This window comes from Sus scrofa, chromosome 14, assembly GCF_054392235.1.
Source record: "Sus scrofa isolate SSC_HxYL_T2T_F1_AM1 chromosome 14, Sscrofa_HxYL_maternal_Yorkshire_Landrace_v2.0, whole genome shotgun sequence".
Lineage (NCBI taxonomy): Eukaryota > Metazoa > Chordata > Mammalia > Artiodactyla > Suidae > Sus > Sus scrofa.
The window spans coordinates 140,952,813-140,969,053 of NC_139396.1; the positions used below are offsets into that span (position 1 = coordinate 140,952,813).

Sequence of the window (16,241 nt, forward strand, 5' to 3'; positions counted from 1 at the left end):
CTCAACTCCTCTCACTGGTTATAGGAAGGTAGCTCTCTCTGGATGTTCTAACGGCATCTCAAATTCAACACATTCTCGTATATACTGAGGTTATTTATTTTTTTTTAAACTGTGCACTATGTATAGTTATTATCTTGACCAAGGTCATCACTACCTGTTAGGAGAGGCTGCCTGTGATGGCCCTGATGTCTTTGCCTGTTCTTGCTTGGAATGCCAAACCTCGAGTCCTAATTGTCCTCTGACCCTGAGCCATTACTGTTGCTGGTCCTGTAGGCAGTTAATTGGCCACTTAATACCACTTAGTACCTGGAGACTTGGGACTATCCTGTTTACAGCTTGCTACCAAATGTTTTGGGTCATGGCCGTGGGTTCTGCAGCTTTAGTGCAGCCCACTGAGTGTGTACCTAGACTCTGGGACCATCACATCCCTGTGTGGGCCTTGGGGTAGAGGACTGGTGCTACCACGCTCATGGTCTGGCTGTTCGCTCCGCAGTGCAGTGACCAGTATCCCACCTTATTCAGATTCATTGAGTCTCGCTGTCTACTTTTTGCAACCACAGAGCTATTGCAGGCCAGCCTGCTTGATAGCTTATCCACGTCCTTATTCCTCCTTACTTCATGAGGTTGGGGTCTTCTGATACAACCCATTCAATGGTCCAAGTTCTAGATTTAACACTATCTCCAATTCTTTCATTGACCTGGATCTTGCCACCATAGTTCCACATGTTAGAAATTCAAAACCTTGCCAATCCAAGGTTATATCCTCTATCTTGTTTTTCCACATCTTTCCTAAGGTTATTCTCCTTTGCTGAGGCCTATTCATTTCAGAAGGTCTTATAATTTAGTGATGCCATGTTGGGTCTAAGAAAAAGAGTCTGCATTTGAATCCCAGCAACATTACTTGCAATCTTTATGAGCTTGAAGAGTTTCTTAACATTTTATTATCTTGTACTCCTCTGAAATAAAATGGAGTAAGAATAACTAATATACAGGACTGTATATTGTAAAGCACTTGTAACAGTGCCCAGAGAACAGTAGAAGCCCGGTAAATGTTAACAATCATTATTATTTTCACCATGAAATGCAGCCTTATGGTTTTCCAGCCACCACACAGTCTTCAGAACCACATCACTCACATACTTAAAGGCCTTCCTGCTGACTTGACTACAGATATGAAAGCAAAAGTCCAAATCTTTGGGCTTTCAATGTCTAGACTCCTTTTTTTTTTTTTTTTAAGTCCTCTTTGCACTCATGTAACATCTGTCTTTTTCAAATGTGACACATCATTTTGTTTCCCTTATATGAGCCCCTCCTTGTTTGTCTGTTTTTTCCTCCTTTTTCTTTAATTGCTTATTACTAGCCTATGTCTCAGCACACTGAATGAAACAAAAAGATGTGATAATATATCCTTAATCAATACATGAATGAAAAAAAGGAAAGACAGTAAGATACAGAGAAAAGAAGAGCTTTAGATAAACCTGTTAAGAATTTATTCACTGAGCAGGAATTATTTTCCAAAAGAAGATCACAATGACCACAGTTTCTTATGGTCTTATATAAATATATATTTATATATAAATATAAAACAGTGAATTTTTATATATACATTCTATATATAAGATACACAACACTATATATACACACTTACACACATACATGTATATGTTATATATAGTGTTGTGTGTATGTGTGTATATATATATGTATATATGTGTGTGTGTATATATATATATATATATATATATACACACACAAAATATTTTATCTTAGGAGGAGCAAAAATTCCTGGATAATACTTATGTTTTTACTTTCATCCTCATAATTCTCTTTATTGTTGTTTATAGTCTAAAGAGACAAAATCAGAATTGGTACTATTCCTGGGATTTGAACAAGATTTCTGCATAAGTTTATATCAAAAATATTTATTTACATGTAGGGAAAACATATGCCCAGCTTTGCCCAGGGAAATCCTAGTTTAGTCATGTTATTCAGTATAATTATTAATAGCTCTTTCTTTCACTCTCAAAAGCATCTCAGTTTTGATGATAAATCATATTGTCATACTAGTCATATGGAAGTTTTATGATTAAGATTGTATAAGAAATCAAATAATTATAGTCAGATACTATTTACAAGGGTGGGATGTGTACCTGATCCATCAGAGACACTGATTGAGTGTTCTTTATGTAATAAGCTCAGAATTATATGTGCCCTTGAATGGTGACCGGATAGGAAGACATCCTGCTCCACACATTCTCTCCTCCCACTTTAACTTCCTCTGGGACTGGTTTACCCAACCTGGATAGGAAGTCAGGTAAAAGGCTTCAAATCAGTGATTTTATTCTGATTCTCAGAAACTTCACCTGGACTTTCTTAAAGGAAAAGTGAATTTATTGCCTTACATAAAGAAAAAATTCAAAGCTACCTCACTTCAGGAATAGTTGGCTATGTGTGTTCAAACAATGTTATCAGGAAGCTCTCTTGACCTCTCAAGGTGTGCTTTCTGCTCTGTTAGCTTCGTTCTCAGGAAGGCTTTTCCCTCATGGAGACTCCCTGAAGACCCAGACTGACATTCTTGTAACTACAGAGCCATTTGAAAGAGATTTTCCTGTTGACTCTAGCAAGTCTCAAGATTCATTTGTTGTCGGTTATGATTCCATGTAACCAGAAGAAGGAGAGATTGAATAGGCTGTCTCTTCAGGCATGAGTCATATACCACCTCTGAATAAGAAGCATGGGTGGGGGTCAATCAATCTAAACCACCTGGTCTGAGGTTATGAATTGTTTCCTAGGAATAAGGAGGGGCTTTTAAACCCACTGACAAAGAAAAAACAAAAATCCCCTCCCCCGAATCAATGGGGAAATGGCAAAAACTGAAAGGTCATAACCGACCCATGTTCACCTGTTAAGCCTCACTACCAATGGTTCTATGATCCTATATCTGTCAGGGTGGACTAGTTTCTGTTTATTTCTTCATATCGTGGATGCTAATTTCTTATTCAACATACAGGCATGTGTCTGTTTGTGCTTCCCCCCCGCCAACCCCTTTAAATCTGAATGACTCTCCTTCAGGAGTAACTCAGGGTTCCAGGCTTCTCGTATCTTGAGACTCAGCATTTCAAATTTTCTCCAACCAACCACAGCCAGGGGAAGGTATGGAGGATGGGAGGATGCATAGGAGAGTATTCAGGGGTAGAACTGCAGGCTCATATATGACTTCCACACACATTTTATTGCTCGTAACTTAACGAACACAGCTAAACCTAACTGCAAGGGGGACTGATAAATGTCATTCATCTCTGAGCACAGAAGGAATTTGGATTTCATTCATTGAATCTAATAAGTTAATTTCTTCTGAGGTCCTAAAAATAAATCTATGATCTAATCTGAAACATTAGCTTGTTGCCTTGTTCTCTGTGTCTGCGTACCAGCCTTTATTATAGAGCCAGTACTTTGAGATGGGAAAGTCTGATAACTTTAGAAAGATTCCCTCAACTACTTATTGTCCAGGGAAGTAGATTACTCCTTGTCTACTACTTGTCTAGCTCTTAGGTCCCCATGTCGTGATCTGTCAGCCCAGACTCCCAACCAATACTTGTCTTATCCTGGAGGTCATGTTTTTATTTCAGGTGAGAGTCTGTTCAGATAGGCCAACCCTTATCAAAACTCTCTCACCAAACTGACCACAGTAATTCCCTTATAGTGCTGGTTGTTGCTTACCAATTTGTTTTTACTGCAGGAGCCATTAAGTGTTTACTCTCCCAGGTTTAGCAATTCTTATGACAATATTTCCAGGCTTGCTTTAGTTAACAGGCTGTCAACCCCTTGATAACAATCCCAATTTACCACTCAGCTGTAAATATTGTCTCCAGGCAAAACTTCGCCTACATGGCCTGAGCCCTGAAGCAATTTTATTTTTATTCATTCTAAATAAAACTTGAATTACTTACTGTAGGTAGGTGGGTGAACAAAAGGAAGAGGGTGAGAAAGGAGAGGAGAAAGAGAGGGAGAGAGAGAAAGAGAGGTGAGCACAGTCTTGGAAATCTTTTAAAGAAGGAATAAGATAAAAAGCATGTGACTTCCTGTCAAAGGATAAGGTAAGTCAGATAATAAAATAAGTAGGAAGATAAAACATAGAGCTAAGAAACTATAAAAGACAAGTCATAACAGAAAATGTGCAGAGAAAAGATTATTGAAAGAAATGAGGTGGATTAAGTAAGAAACATATGTTAAGCACATGTCTCTGTTTTACCAATTTCTCTTTCTTACCAGCAATCACTGAATTGATAAGCAAGCATATGAGTACCTACTATTTTATGGGCACATATGTCTCCATGAATGTATGTTTTGAGGTGCATATATCACTTGTGCATTAAGTGGCAAGTGGGTAGGACAGATTCTCAGAAGAGGGAAGAGTCTATACCAGCTGGAGAAATGAGGAAAGGATTTATGGTAGAAACAGGGATCAGCTAACCCATGGAATCAGGGGGTCACCAAAAAAAGGAACAAGGGTTGTAGGCACTCTCATCACAGAGAAGCACAGAGACACCCAAAGGCTGGAGTCAGTCAGGAAATCTGCAGTCCACAAGCTTAAGTGGATAGAATTATTTGATGGAGCAGCTTAAGGAAATAGAGAACTATAAATCTATGATCTAATCGGAAACAGTAGAGAAAGTAAAGTAGAAGAAGGTGAATAAGAAAACAACATAGAGGGGAAAAGGAATAAAAGAAAAATACATGGAGAGAGAAAATGACAAACCAGCTTTTGGATACTTACACATTTTCTGGGCCTGGACCCTCCTTGTTGCTCTCACGTGGTACTCCCAGGAGTTAGCCCTGCCCTTAGGCTGAGCTTCCATATTTGTCCACTTGATGAGATGTGGGCAGAATAACTCCAGGCTGGTCCTGGGCTAGATGTCCCGAACCGCAGTCCTGTTGGCAATGGAAACATGTTCTAAATCTGAACATATTCAACTGAAATGTTGGTGTTAAAATATAGGCAATGTATGTAAGAAGTTCCCAATCAGATTTTACTTCTTCTGGAAAATCTTTCTAGATAACTTTTTTAAAGTGGAATTTATTGCTTTTTAAATAAAATATAGTTGACTTACAATGCTGTGCCAATTTCTGCTGTATAGCAAAGTGACTCAGATATATATACGTAAGGGGGACTGATAAATGTCTCCCTTGCGACTTTTTTCTTTTTAAATATTATTTTCCATGATGGTCTATTCCAGGAGATTGGATATAGTTCCCTGTGCTATATGTAGGACCTTATTGAGAATTTTTAAAATGCATCACACCAGAAATTTAAACCACAAAAAGTGTATTTTCTCCAATCTAAACAGGATTCAAATAAATTCAGGAGGAGTGGGTTGTGGCCTAATGATTTCTTGAGCACCTCATAAAGTAATTACCATTTTAAAGATCAGCCATCAGCGTTGACTTGGGGCAAAAGTGGTGTTCATCACATTCTTCCTCATAAAGGCCAAGTGCCCTAATGCCACCTATAGTCCTAGGTTTTCATAGCTGGATTCTGCTTTACTGTTCTTTCTTCATCCTTCTCTACTCATATGTACACTTCTGCAAGCTGAGCCACTTTTCGTACCCTGAGTAATAACCTGCATATCCTCGGTTTGCATCAGGCTTTTCACTCTTATAGGAACATTCACTCCATAGCCTTCATTTCCGTTCCCCTCAACTCTCTTGCGAGGCTATCTTTATTCAATTATTCCACTGGCAGGGATCAGCTCTGAAGCACGAACTGCCCATGACCTGCTAGGAATAGGCTAGTTTTTTTTTTTTTTCTCTTCTGGTTGTGAAATAGATGAATAGATCTGGCTTACATAAAATGGTTTTTAAAAGATAGATCATTATTTTCCACATAAAAATGCATTTCTCTTTCATGCAACATTTTGGGCTTAAACAGTTCAGAATTGGAATTTGGAGTTCTACAGTGTCAGGGACCCAGGTATTGACTATATTATTTTCTTCCAGTACTCATCTCTTATCTACATCTGTATGGTCCAAGAGAGCACACATCCACACCCACATCTCGTCCAGTGGCAACTAGGAAATTGGCAGAGAGGAGGTCTCACTGATTTAAGGTTACAACCCAAATGTATTACCTATCATCACCAAAAACATACCATTGTCAAAGGTATTGCATGTGGTACAATTAGCTACAAAGGGTGATTGAAAAATGCAATCTTTATTTTACGTGGATGGGTGCCCAGATACAAAACAAGAAAAAAAAAAAATAAGCTTTTTGGGAGGGCATCATGTAGTTTGTTACATTCTTTTTTTTTTTCATTTTTTAAAAGTTTTATTGAAGTAAAGGTAATTTATCATGTTATGATAATTTCTGCCATACAGAAAAGTGATTAAATTATACATAAACACATACCCATGTTTTTTCAGATTCTTTCCCCATATAGATTATTACAGAGTATTATTGAGTAGAGCTCCCTGTGCTATACAGCAGGTCCCCATTGGCCAACCATTCTATATACAATACTATGTCACATTCGTGTATATACGTGTGCGTGATATACATGTATATGTATATGTATATGTATGTATGTATACTATATATATCTCTAATTTCCTATCTTGTCCCTACCACATTATATCTCTGCTGTAGGCTGAACTGCGTTGTCCCAGATTCATATTTGAATGTTAACACCCAGTACCTCAGAGTGTGAATATATCTGGAGGTAGAGTCTTTAAAGGGGTGATTAAATGAAAACCAGGTTGTTAGGTAGACCCTAATCCAATCTGACTGGTGTCCTTACAAGAAGAGGAATTATGGACACACAGAGACACCAGGGGTGCACACAGAGGAAAGACCAATTGTCATGGACTGAATTGTATCTTCTGCACATCCACATGTTGAAGTCCTAACCCCCAACATGACTGTATTTGGAGGGCCTGTAGGTGGCAGTTAGGATAAAAAAGGTCATAAGAGTAGGGAAGCAGAGATATCAGGAAACTGTCTCTCTCACTCTCTCCACAAGCACTCAAAGTGGAGACCATGTGAACACACAGGGAGATGGTAACCACCTGCAAGCCAGGGAAAAATCTCTCCCGAGACGCCCATCCTGGGACTTCCAGCCTCTGCAAGTGAGAAAATCAATTTCCAGTGGCACCCAGTCTGTGGTATTTTACTATGACAACCCTAGCAAGCTAATAAAATTACAATCAGCAGTTTACATCCTAGATCCTTTAATGGGTCCTTGTGTGACTGGGAGCTATATTCTAAACACTTGGTATTGCATGCATGCACTTTTTGAAATTAGTTTTTATATTCACACACAATGAGAGGAAAATCACAATGTAGAGAAAAATGAATTTGTATCAAGTAAACCCAGGAATCCAGTGCCAAAATCAAATTTACAAGATTTTCATAGTAATGAAAGTCTTATTTTCTTTGACTATAGTTTGACTATATATAGTACATATAGCATGTACTCTGGCTTCTTTTGCCAGGTATTGACTGTGAGATTCAACCCTATTGCTGTGTGCAGTTATAGTTCACTCATTCTCATGGAAGTTCAGCATCTCAATGTAAGAATATACCACAATTTATTTAATTGCTATTGGAAATTCTTGTGCAGACATTTTGGAGGCTCAGAATTTCTCTTAGGTAGATACCTATGAATAGGATCATTGCATTGTAAAACATGCATATATTTAGTTTTGGTTGATGCAAAGTACATTAAATGGTGTTTTAACAGATTTACACTCACACCAGTGGTGTATGTAATATCACCTATATGTAATATCCTCTGTATTTATCATTTTAGTAACTTTGTTTAGGATGTGTACAGGTATTTCATGAAGGTTTTAATTTACATGTCACAATGACTTATGAATTTGAACATCATTTTACGTGGTTATATGCAATATCATTCTGTGAAGAGGTGCTTCAATTATCTTATCCATTTTCTTTTGGGTATTAGCCTCTCAATCATTAGTTTGAAGGAGATATTTGTGTATTCTGGTAATGAGTAATTTATTAAATAAATGTACTGCATTTTTTTCTCCCTGTCTGTGGTTTTCTTTTTCATTTTCTTAATAACATTGTTAAATGAATACAAGTTCTTAATTACAATGTCTATATTATTAGCATTTTATTTTGCGGTTTGTTTTCTGTTTCATATTTAGGGAAACTTTGCTTTCCTCAAGATCATATTTATTTTTTAGAAAACACACATTTTAAAATATTTAATTTGTGATCGATTTAAAATTATTATTTTTTTGTCTTTTTAGGCATATGGAAGTTCCCAGGCTAAGGATCAAATTGAAGCTGCAGTTGCTGGCCTACAACACAGCCACAGCAATGTGGGATCTGAGCCATGTTTGCAGCCTATACCACAGCTCATGGCAATGCTGGATCCTTAACCCACTGAGTGGGGCCGGGGATAGAACCCTCATCCTCATGGCTACTAGTCAGGTTCATTACCACTGAGCCACAGTGGGAATTCCCATAATTAATTTTTTTAATGCATGGTGAAAAGAATGGTCAAGGTTATATTTATCTCTCTATATAACTATATCCATATCTGTATGTCTATCAATAAACAGATAGATCTATAGATATGGATATGGAAAAGATGACCTGAAAACACTTATCGAAGAGTCTCCTTCACTCATAAAATGTCTTTCAGTTAAAATATTTTAAATTTTATTGTATTTCAGTTTTGCAATAGTTTATTTTTCTTTTTGAAAAAGAATTTGCCAATTTCAAGACTACAAAGATAGTCTATGTTTTAAAAATGATTATTTTTTATTTGAAATTTAAATTTACAACATATCTGGGACGGATTCTTTAAATTTCTGGATGGCAGAGTTCTATATGCATATTTTTAATATGGATATCTCTTTGAATACCATCATTTATTGAAATATTTATCCTTTTCTATTTACACTGCAGTATTATCTTTTACATAATAAAAATCATGTTCATTGTGGGTTTGTTAATAATTTTTCTCCAGTGTTCCAGTGGTTGAATTGTCAACATCCGTGCCAATATCACACTCTTTCTATCATTGTAGCTTATTACCAACTATTTTGATCTGGTAGTGTACTTTATCCAGGTTTATTCTTCTTAAAGTCTATCCTGGCTTTTTTTTCCCTTTCAGTTTGAATTAGGAAATAATGATTGAATTGAATTTACAGAAAATTTTGAGAAAAATTGAATTTTCCGCATTATCAATTTTTTCAATTCATGTAAAAATAAATGTACAATTATACAGCTTAAAAAATTATAACAATGACATTTGTGGGTTTCTGCATAGAGTTTTGAGCTTTTTTAAAAGACTTACCACCAAGTTGTTGATGTCATTTGTTGCCAGTTAAAATTGGATTAATTTTTAAAATTTATTCTTTTTATTGCTGATATGGAAATAAAATTGACTAATACATCTAGACTAAGTGCCTTGCTAAATTTATTTATAAATGGAATCATTTTATATAGATTTCTTTTATATATTCCAAGGGCATAACCACCACTAGATAAAACTGATAAAGTGTTTCTTTAAAAAAAACTTTTCCAGTGTAGGCTTCCTTATTTTTGGATACCTTCTTGAAATAGTTAAAATCTCCAGCATGATTTTAAATGAAAGTGACTATAGATGATATGTTTTTATTTTTCCATTTCTTTGTGGGAAGTTACTTAACATTTCACCACTGATAATGATGTGTGCTTACATTACTCTTATTTTTAATATTTGTATAAATATAAATGATCTACTGTTTTTAATCTTCACACTGATACCAATTTTCCTATGTCTTTTGTATAAGCGCTGATGTGGCATGTTACATTATTGTCATCAAAGAGCCAACTTTTTCTTCTTTATTTTATCACTGATTGTTAATTTTTTTATGCCATGATAGCTTCATGATTTCCTTCATATTCTTTGCGTGTGATTTGCTGTAATTTCTGGTCCAGCTCCCAAAATGAAAGCATTAATCAAGGCCATGTGCCAGGATGTTTTCCATTTGCCAAATGCCTGACTCCTTCACTTCTGAGTAGTGCCAGTCCTGGAATTCCTCTTTGCCGCCAGAACTTCCCCAATAGACATCTTGCCTGGACCATGGTCCTCTAGTTCTCTAGTTTTTTCAAGACCTTCGGGTTGATCCTTCAATCCTTCCTCTGGATGTATCCTCAGAATTAAAAATATGGGTCTATGTTTAGAGCAGCCTAGCTCATCCTGCTATAAATACAATTTCCTGTCATGCCCTCTGTGCATATTTGATTATTATTATCATCATGGTGGGCAGGCTGACTACGAGCACTCTTTTCTCTTAAATATAAGCATGACGACTGCTTCCTCTACCCCCTCCAAAACAATGAGCTCTTCTGTGAGTGTACAGACACACACACAAAGAGTTGATTCTGAGCAGGCTGTGCTGAGTGCTTGGAATATGTGGCAAATAAGTTAATGTCTGGGATAGAAGGTGCTTCAAATAACAAGAATAAATGAGTGAATAAAGGAATGACATGAAGGATGTGAATGTATCTCTTGTCTATTTGAGTGAACATTTATTCAACAAATATACGAGGGGATGATGTGAGTTCTTCAGCTTCAGAAACAGAAAGTGGGAAAAAAGTAAAGTATGTGTAAATATGCACAAGATATAAGTTCTTTCTTCCACTGATTCACTACTCAATAAAATGGAAAAGACTTACAAATAATACATGGCAACATGAGAATACTGAAATATGAGTGGTGTAAAACATGCATGATGGCAATGTTTATTTATTAATATATAAAAATCTTGTATTTAATTAATTTGTATTGAATTCCTAATCTGTGTGAAGAACTGTGACTATCACTTGAGAATAAAAGAGGGAAGTACAGAAACGTCAATGACATAATTCCTTGCTTAAAATGACTTAGCATCAGAGTTCCTGCTGTGGTGCAGCAGAACTATTTAATCCGAATAGTATCCACGAGAATGCAGGTTCGATCCCTGGCCTTGCTCAGTGGGTTAAATGATCTGGCATTGCTGTGAGCTGTGGTGTAGGTTGCAGACACGGCTCAGATCATGGGTTGCAGTGGCTGTGGCACAGGCCAGCAGCTGTAGCTCCAGTTCAACCCCTATCCTGGGAACTTTCATGTGCCATAGGTGAGGCCCTAAAAAAGGAAAAAAAAATGACCTAGCATCAAAACAGGAAGAAAACGTGTGCCCTAATAATCATAAAACATAAAATGTTTTATATAGATATATATATAGATGTATCTTATGTATTATATACTGCAATTTATTCTTTGATTCACTAAATGCAACTAGCATCTATTAGGTCTCATCTTACATTGGATATATATGTAAGACACACTATTCATCTGAAAAGAAAGGATTCCTGCTCAATTATTAGAGGCAAGGTAAAATTTTCTAGGAGGCAATATTTAATAGGATAGGGTCTACATAAGCAATATACAAAGAGAAGCATTCAAAATAGAATAAATGGTGTAAATAAAAGTGAAGAAATAGGAGAAGTAAATGTCCTAACACACATTTTGTCTAATTTGAATGTGAGAAAAATGATAAAACAAGAAGTAACAAAGGGAGATTGGGAATAAGAAGAAAGACTGTTTAAGTTCCCAGCTTTTTCGTCATTATAGAATAATTCATTTTAAGGTGAATCCACTGGTATTCCTGGCATTGAACATTTTCAGATCAGTTTAATTCAACACAATGCAATACCAACTAGAACTCTTTGATTAAATGCAGTATTTTTCTAAGAATGAATTAACCTGTGGTCATGCTGCACAGTTTCTATTACCTATTTAGCAGTTAGCAGTTAGCATTCCTAAGTCAGTTAGTGTAAGCAGAGCTATGACTCCAACTTAGGTCTTTATTCATAGTGACACAAAATGAAACAGTTATCTATGGGGCCCTGAGGCCATACTATCTCCATTCTGGCAAGGAAATTTTCTCTGGGAGATAAAATATTCAGAGAGTCATATTTCTTCTATGTGATAGGTCCTGTTTGACAGAAGAATAGACTTAAAGGAGAATACACCGCAAAGTCAGAATGTCATAGAAGAAACCTTGCTCTGTATCAGGAAAGAGGTATGAGTGGGTGCAGAATGACTCAGGATGAAAATGAATATGACATTTCTACCGTGGCTCCCATCCAGGAGAATGCATTGCGTTCTCTCAAATTCTGCACAGCCCATGGGTGGGTAACGTGACCCCAGAAGGAAGCATGAAAATCCAGTTATTCAGATGATCACATTTTAATTCTAAAAGCTACATATTAACTCACTTAATTGGTTCTCACTTGGAATAACAAAAATTGCAAAATATGAGGTTTCATATTTATTAGTCAATTGCAAGCAATAATTCCAGTAAAACGTAACTAAAGAAAAGTATTTTAAATGCTCAGAATCTTCATTGATATGCACTTTGCATAAAATTATGTTTGCATTGAATGAAAATTTAAAAATACTTGAGATAAGCATAAAGAAAAGAAATTATTCTTAAACGTACCATCTAAAAATAATCCCTTTACATACTTTTCTACCTCTATAGTTTTTAAAATGGATTTAATATAACTTTTTAATACAACTAAATGTGAACATATTTCTACATCTATAAGTATATTTATATGACATCATTATCAACTCTATCATTTTCCATTGTGCTGATGTCATAATTTGTCTTTTTCTTTCTGGTTTACTTCACTTAGTATGAAAATCTCTACTTCCATCCATGTTGCTGCAAATAGCATTAGTTTGTTTTATTATGGCCGAGTAATATTCCACTGTATATATGTATCACATCTTATTCCATTCATCTGTCAAGGGACATTTATGTTGTTTCCATGCCTTGGCTATTGTAAATAGAGCTGCAATGAACACACATGTATCTTTTTCAATTAAAGTTTTGTCCGGATATATGCCTAGGAGTGGGATTGCTGGATCATACGGTAGTTCTATGTTTAGTTTTCTGAGGTACATCCATACTGTTTTCTGTAGCTGTTGTACCAATTTACATTCCCACCAACAGTGAAGGAGGATATCCTTTTCTCCATACCATCTCCAGCATTCATTATTTGTTGACTTGTTAATGATGGCTATTCTGACTGGTGTGGTGGTAGTGGTACCTCACTGCAATTTTTATTTGTACTTCTCTAATACTTAGTGATGTCGAATATTTTTCATATGCCTGTTGGCCATCCGTATGTCTTCTTTGGAGAAATGTCATTTAGGTCTTCTGCCCATTTTTCAATTGGGATGTTTTGGTTTTTTTGTTGTTGAGTTGCATGAGTTGTTTCATTTTCCTCTGTATCGATGTCATAATTTATTTAACCAGTTACTTATCATTGGACAGCATGTTGTTGAGGATTTTCCAATACAATCAACAATGCTGTTGTTATCATTTATTTGTTGTATATATGTTTATGTATATATACACAAATACATAAATATATATAAATATTTCTTTACACACTTCTTCAATTATAAGGATAAATTTCTAGGATATAATTATAGAATTATTGGATCAGCAGGTCTAAAACATACATTTTAAATAACATTTCAGCTAATTAATACTTTTATATTTCCTTTTTTACCACATGCTGTGTACAGCTTTAACTTATGCCATGAGTTCACACATAGATATGCATGTTTTCATGACAAACATGAAAACCATAAATACAAAATAGACTTCAATTCTGTTTTTAGACTTGCATAGTCTTGGTTAATTTACTTCGGACGTTCATCTCTCTTTGCTAAATTGATGAGATAATCCCAGTGTTACTAGCTGCTGAAATAACCAGTACTTGTGATGGTATATTTGGACATGAGGAGCTTTAGGGAAAAAAAAAAAGTAGAAAATTTTGAGAAATCACTACCTAGGCCTGGACCACAGACGACTCGTTCCACATTTTCAACAGCTGCATGAGTTCAAAATTTCTGAGATGTTAACACAAAATTCATCTAGGACCAACGAATTCTTAGATTCCTGGCAGACGAAATTTTAAAACAATAGAAATTCATGAATGCTTAGACCAACCACAGGAAAACAAAACCCCAGGGTTATATTTTTTCCCCAAATTTTCTACTGGGTAAAATGCACAAACATATAATTTACCATGTTAACATTTTTAAGTGTATAGTTCAGTGATATTAAATGCACATGAAATGTGCTAACAATACCATTGTCCATCTCTAGAACTCTCTTCTTCTGGTGAAACTTCAACTTTATACTAATTACACAATAATCTTCAACCTTCTCTTGCCATCAGCCCCTGGCAACTGCTATTGTACTTTCTGTTTGTATGATTTTGACTGCTCTAAGTACCTCATGTGGGTGGAATCATACAATATTAATCCTTTTGTGACTGGCTTATTTTACTTAGCAAAATATCCTCAAGTTTCATTCATGTTGGAGCATATGTCAGACTTTCCTTCCTATTTAAAACCAAATAATATTCCATTGTGTGTATGTACTAAATTTTGTTTATCCATCCTTCATCAATGGATGCATGAGTTGCTGCCATAACATTATTGTTATTTTATAAAATAAAAATATGATAAAAATGAGATAAGATTAAAATATAAGTATTAAATTGAGTGTATAGGATGTAATCAATCATCTTTTAAAATAAATCAAAAGTAAAAGGAAACAATATAAAAAAGACCACAAAATAACTATGAAAATTGTCAAAGAAGAAAAATGACAAATGTCTATAGAAAAAATAATGTATTTGAAAAAAAACTGTGAAAAAATCTTTAACACTGTAATTCAGCAAGAAAAGAAGAAGGTAAAGACAATAGAATGTAGGAGGAAGGGAAAGAGGGGAAAAAGAGAGATGAATCATAAAACAAACCATTAAAGTAGAGATATAAATTCAATGGTAAACTAGTAAATTTAAATTGATTACACTTTCATGTTTAAAAAATGTGTTGGGAGTTCCTGTCGTGGAGAAGCAGAAACGAATCCAACCAGGAACCGTGAGGTTGCAGGTTCGATCCCTGCCTCACTCAGTGGGTTAAGGATCTGGGGTTGCTGTGAGCTGTGGTGTAGGTTGCAGACATGGCTCGGATCTGGCGTTGCTATGGCTCTGGTGTAAGCCGGCAGCTACAGCTCCGATTAGACTCCTAGCGTGGGAACCTCCATATGTCGTGGGTGCGGCCCTAAGAAGGACAGAAGACAAAAATAAATAAATAAATAAATAAAACAAACAAAAAAGCGTGTTCCGGATTTTTAAACAATCATTTCATACACTAATAATAAGAAATACACTTAATGAAAATAGGAGAAAAATAAACCAAATAAATACTAAGCAAAAATCCAGTATATTCATAATGACATCAGAGACAATTCATTTGACTAAAAAGTTTCCCAATAAGTAAGATATGCATTATAAAGTTGTGTTTTATGCTCAAACACAGTCTGGTCCCAGAGATCCTGGTATTAAAATAAATGTAGACCTTTGCATTTATGGATAGTCACATAATAGTATCTTACCAGTAACAATCATATTTATAGGAAAGTACAATGTGTATTCCAGGGACACTGCATACTGGGAAACTGAAATAGCAAAAAATAAAAATAAAAAAAGATTAGTTGCATTAAGAATTAGGCATAGATCCTTTCGATGTCATCTGAGTATCCCACCCAGCTTAAGAATTTTTACTTAGAAAACACCTCAGGCCAGGGACGTAAAAAAGCTGGTGCTCACTCTGAGCCTCACAGTCCTTAAAGCAGTGCCAATACATAGACTTTTGATCATTCATTCATTCATTCACCTATTTAATCCTTATGCACCCTGGTCCTATAACTAAGCACGACACTATGGAACCTTCTTCAGGACAGACTCCTTCCCCCAGGTCCTCTGTTTTAGCTCCTCTCTGAAGTACCTAGACAATAGTACCTGATGCACATTTCCAGAGTTGTTTTGCAGATGCTAAAATCCCACCAATGGAAGAAATTAATTACTAGATGTGGTGCCTAAGGAACTCCTGTGACACCACCCTGGTACTTCCCATCAGCCACTCAGAAAATTGTGCTCAAACTTATCACATAGCCTGGGATGTCCTTCCCTCACCTTTCCTTTAAAAATATCTTCCTGGAGTTTCCGCTTAGCGGTAACAAATCTGACTAGTATCCATGAAGACGCAGGTTCGATCCTTAGCCTTGCTCAGTGGGTTAAGGATCCGGCTTGCCATGCACTGTTGTGTAGGTTGCAGACATGGCTTGGATCTGGCATTGCTATGGCTGTG

General features: G+C 35.9%; 1 protein-coding gene across 2 annotated transcripts in view; it reads right to left on the reverse strand.

The window, feature by feature from the left end:
* The window catches only part of LOC106506120 (uncharacterized), a 396,310-nt gene that overhangs the window by 12,795 nt on the left and 367,274 nt on the right, over positions 1 to 16,241 (reverse strand). Inside the window, exons 6-8 of one of the 2 annotated variants that reach the window (XR_014825797.1) lie at positions 15,487 to 15,549; positions 13,868 to 13,977; positions 4,798 to 4,932 (exon numbers count right to left, since the gene is read on the reverse strand). Coding sequence is in view for 1 of the 2 variants with exons in the window: in XM_084993374.1 (XP_084849500.1) it covers positions 4,811 to 4,932; positions 15,487 to 15,549 (185 nt within the window). In the remaining variant the exon portion in view is untranslated. Of the gene's footprint in view, positions 1 to 4,777; positions 4,933 to 13,867; positions 13,978 to 15,486; positions 15,550 to 16,241 lie in introns of those variants that run through there. The other variant, XM_084993374.1, reaches the window with a different exon arrangement.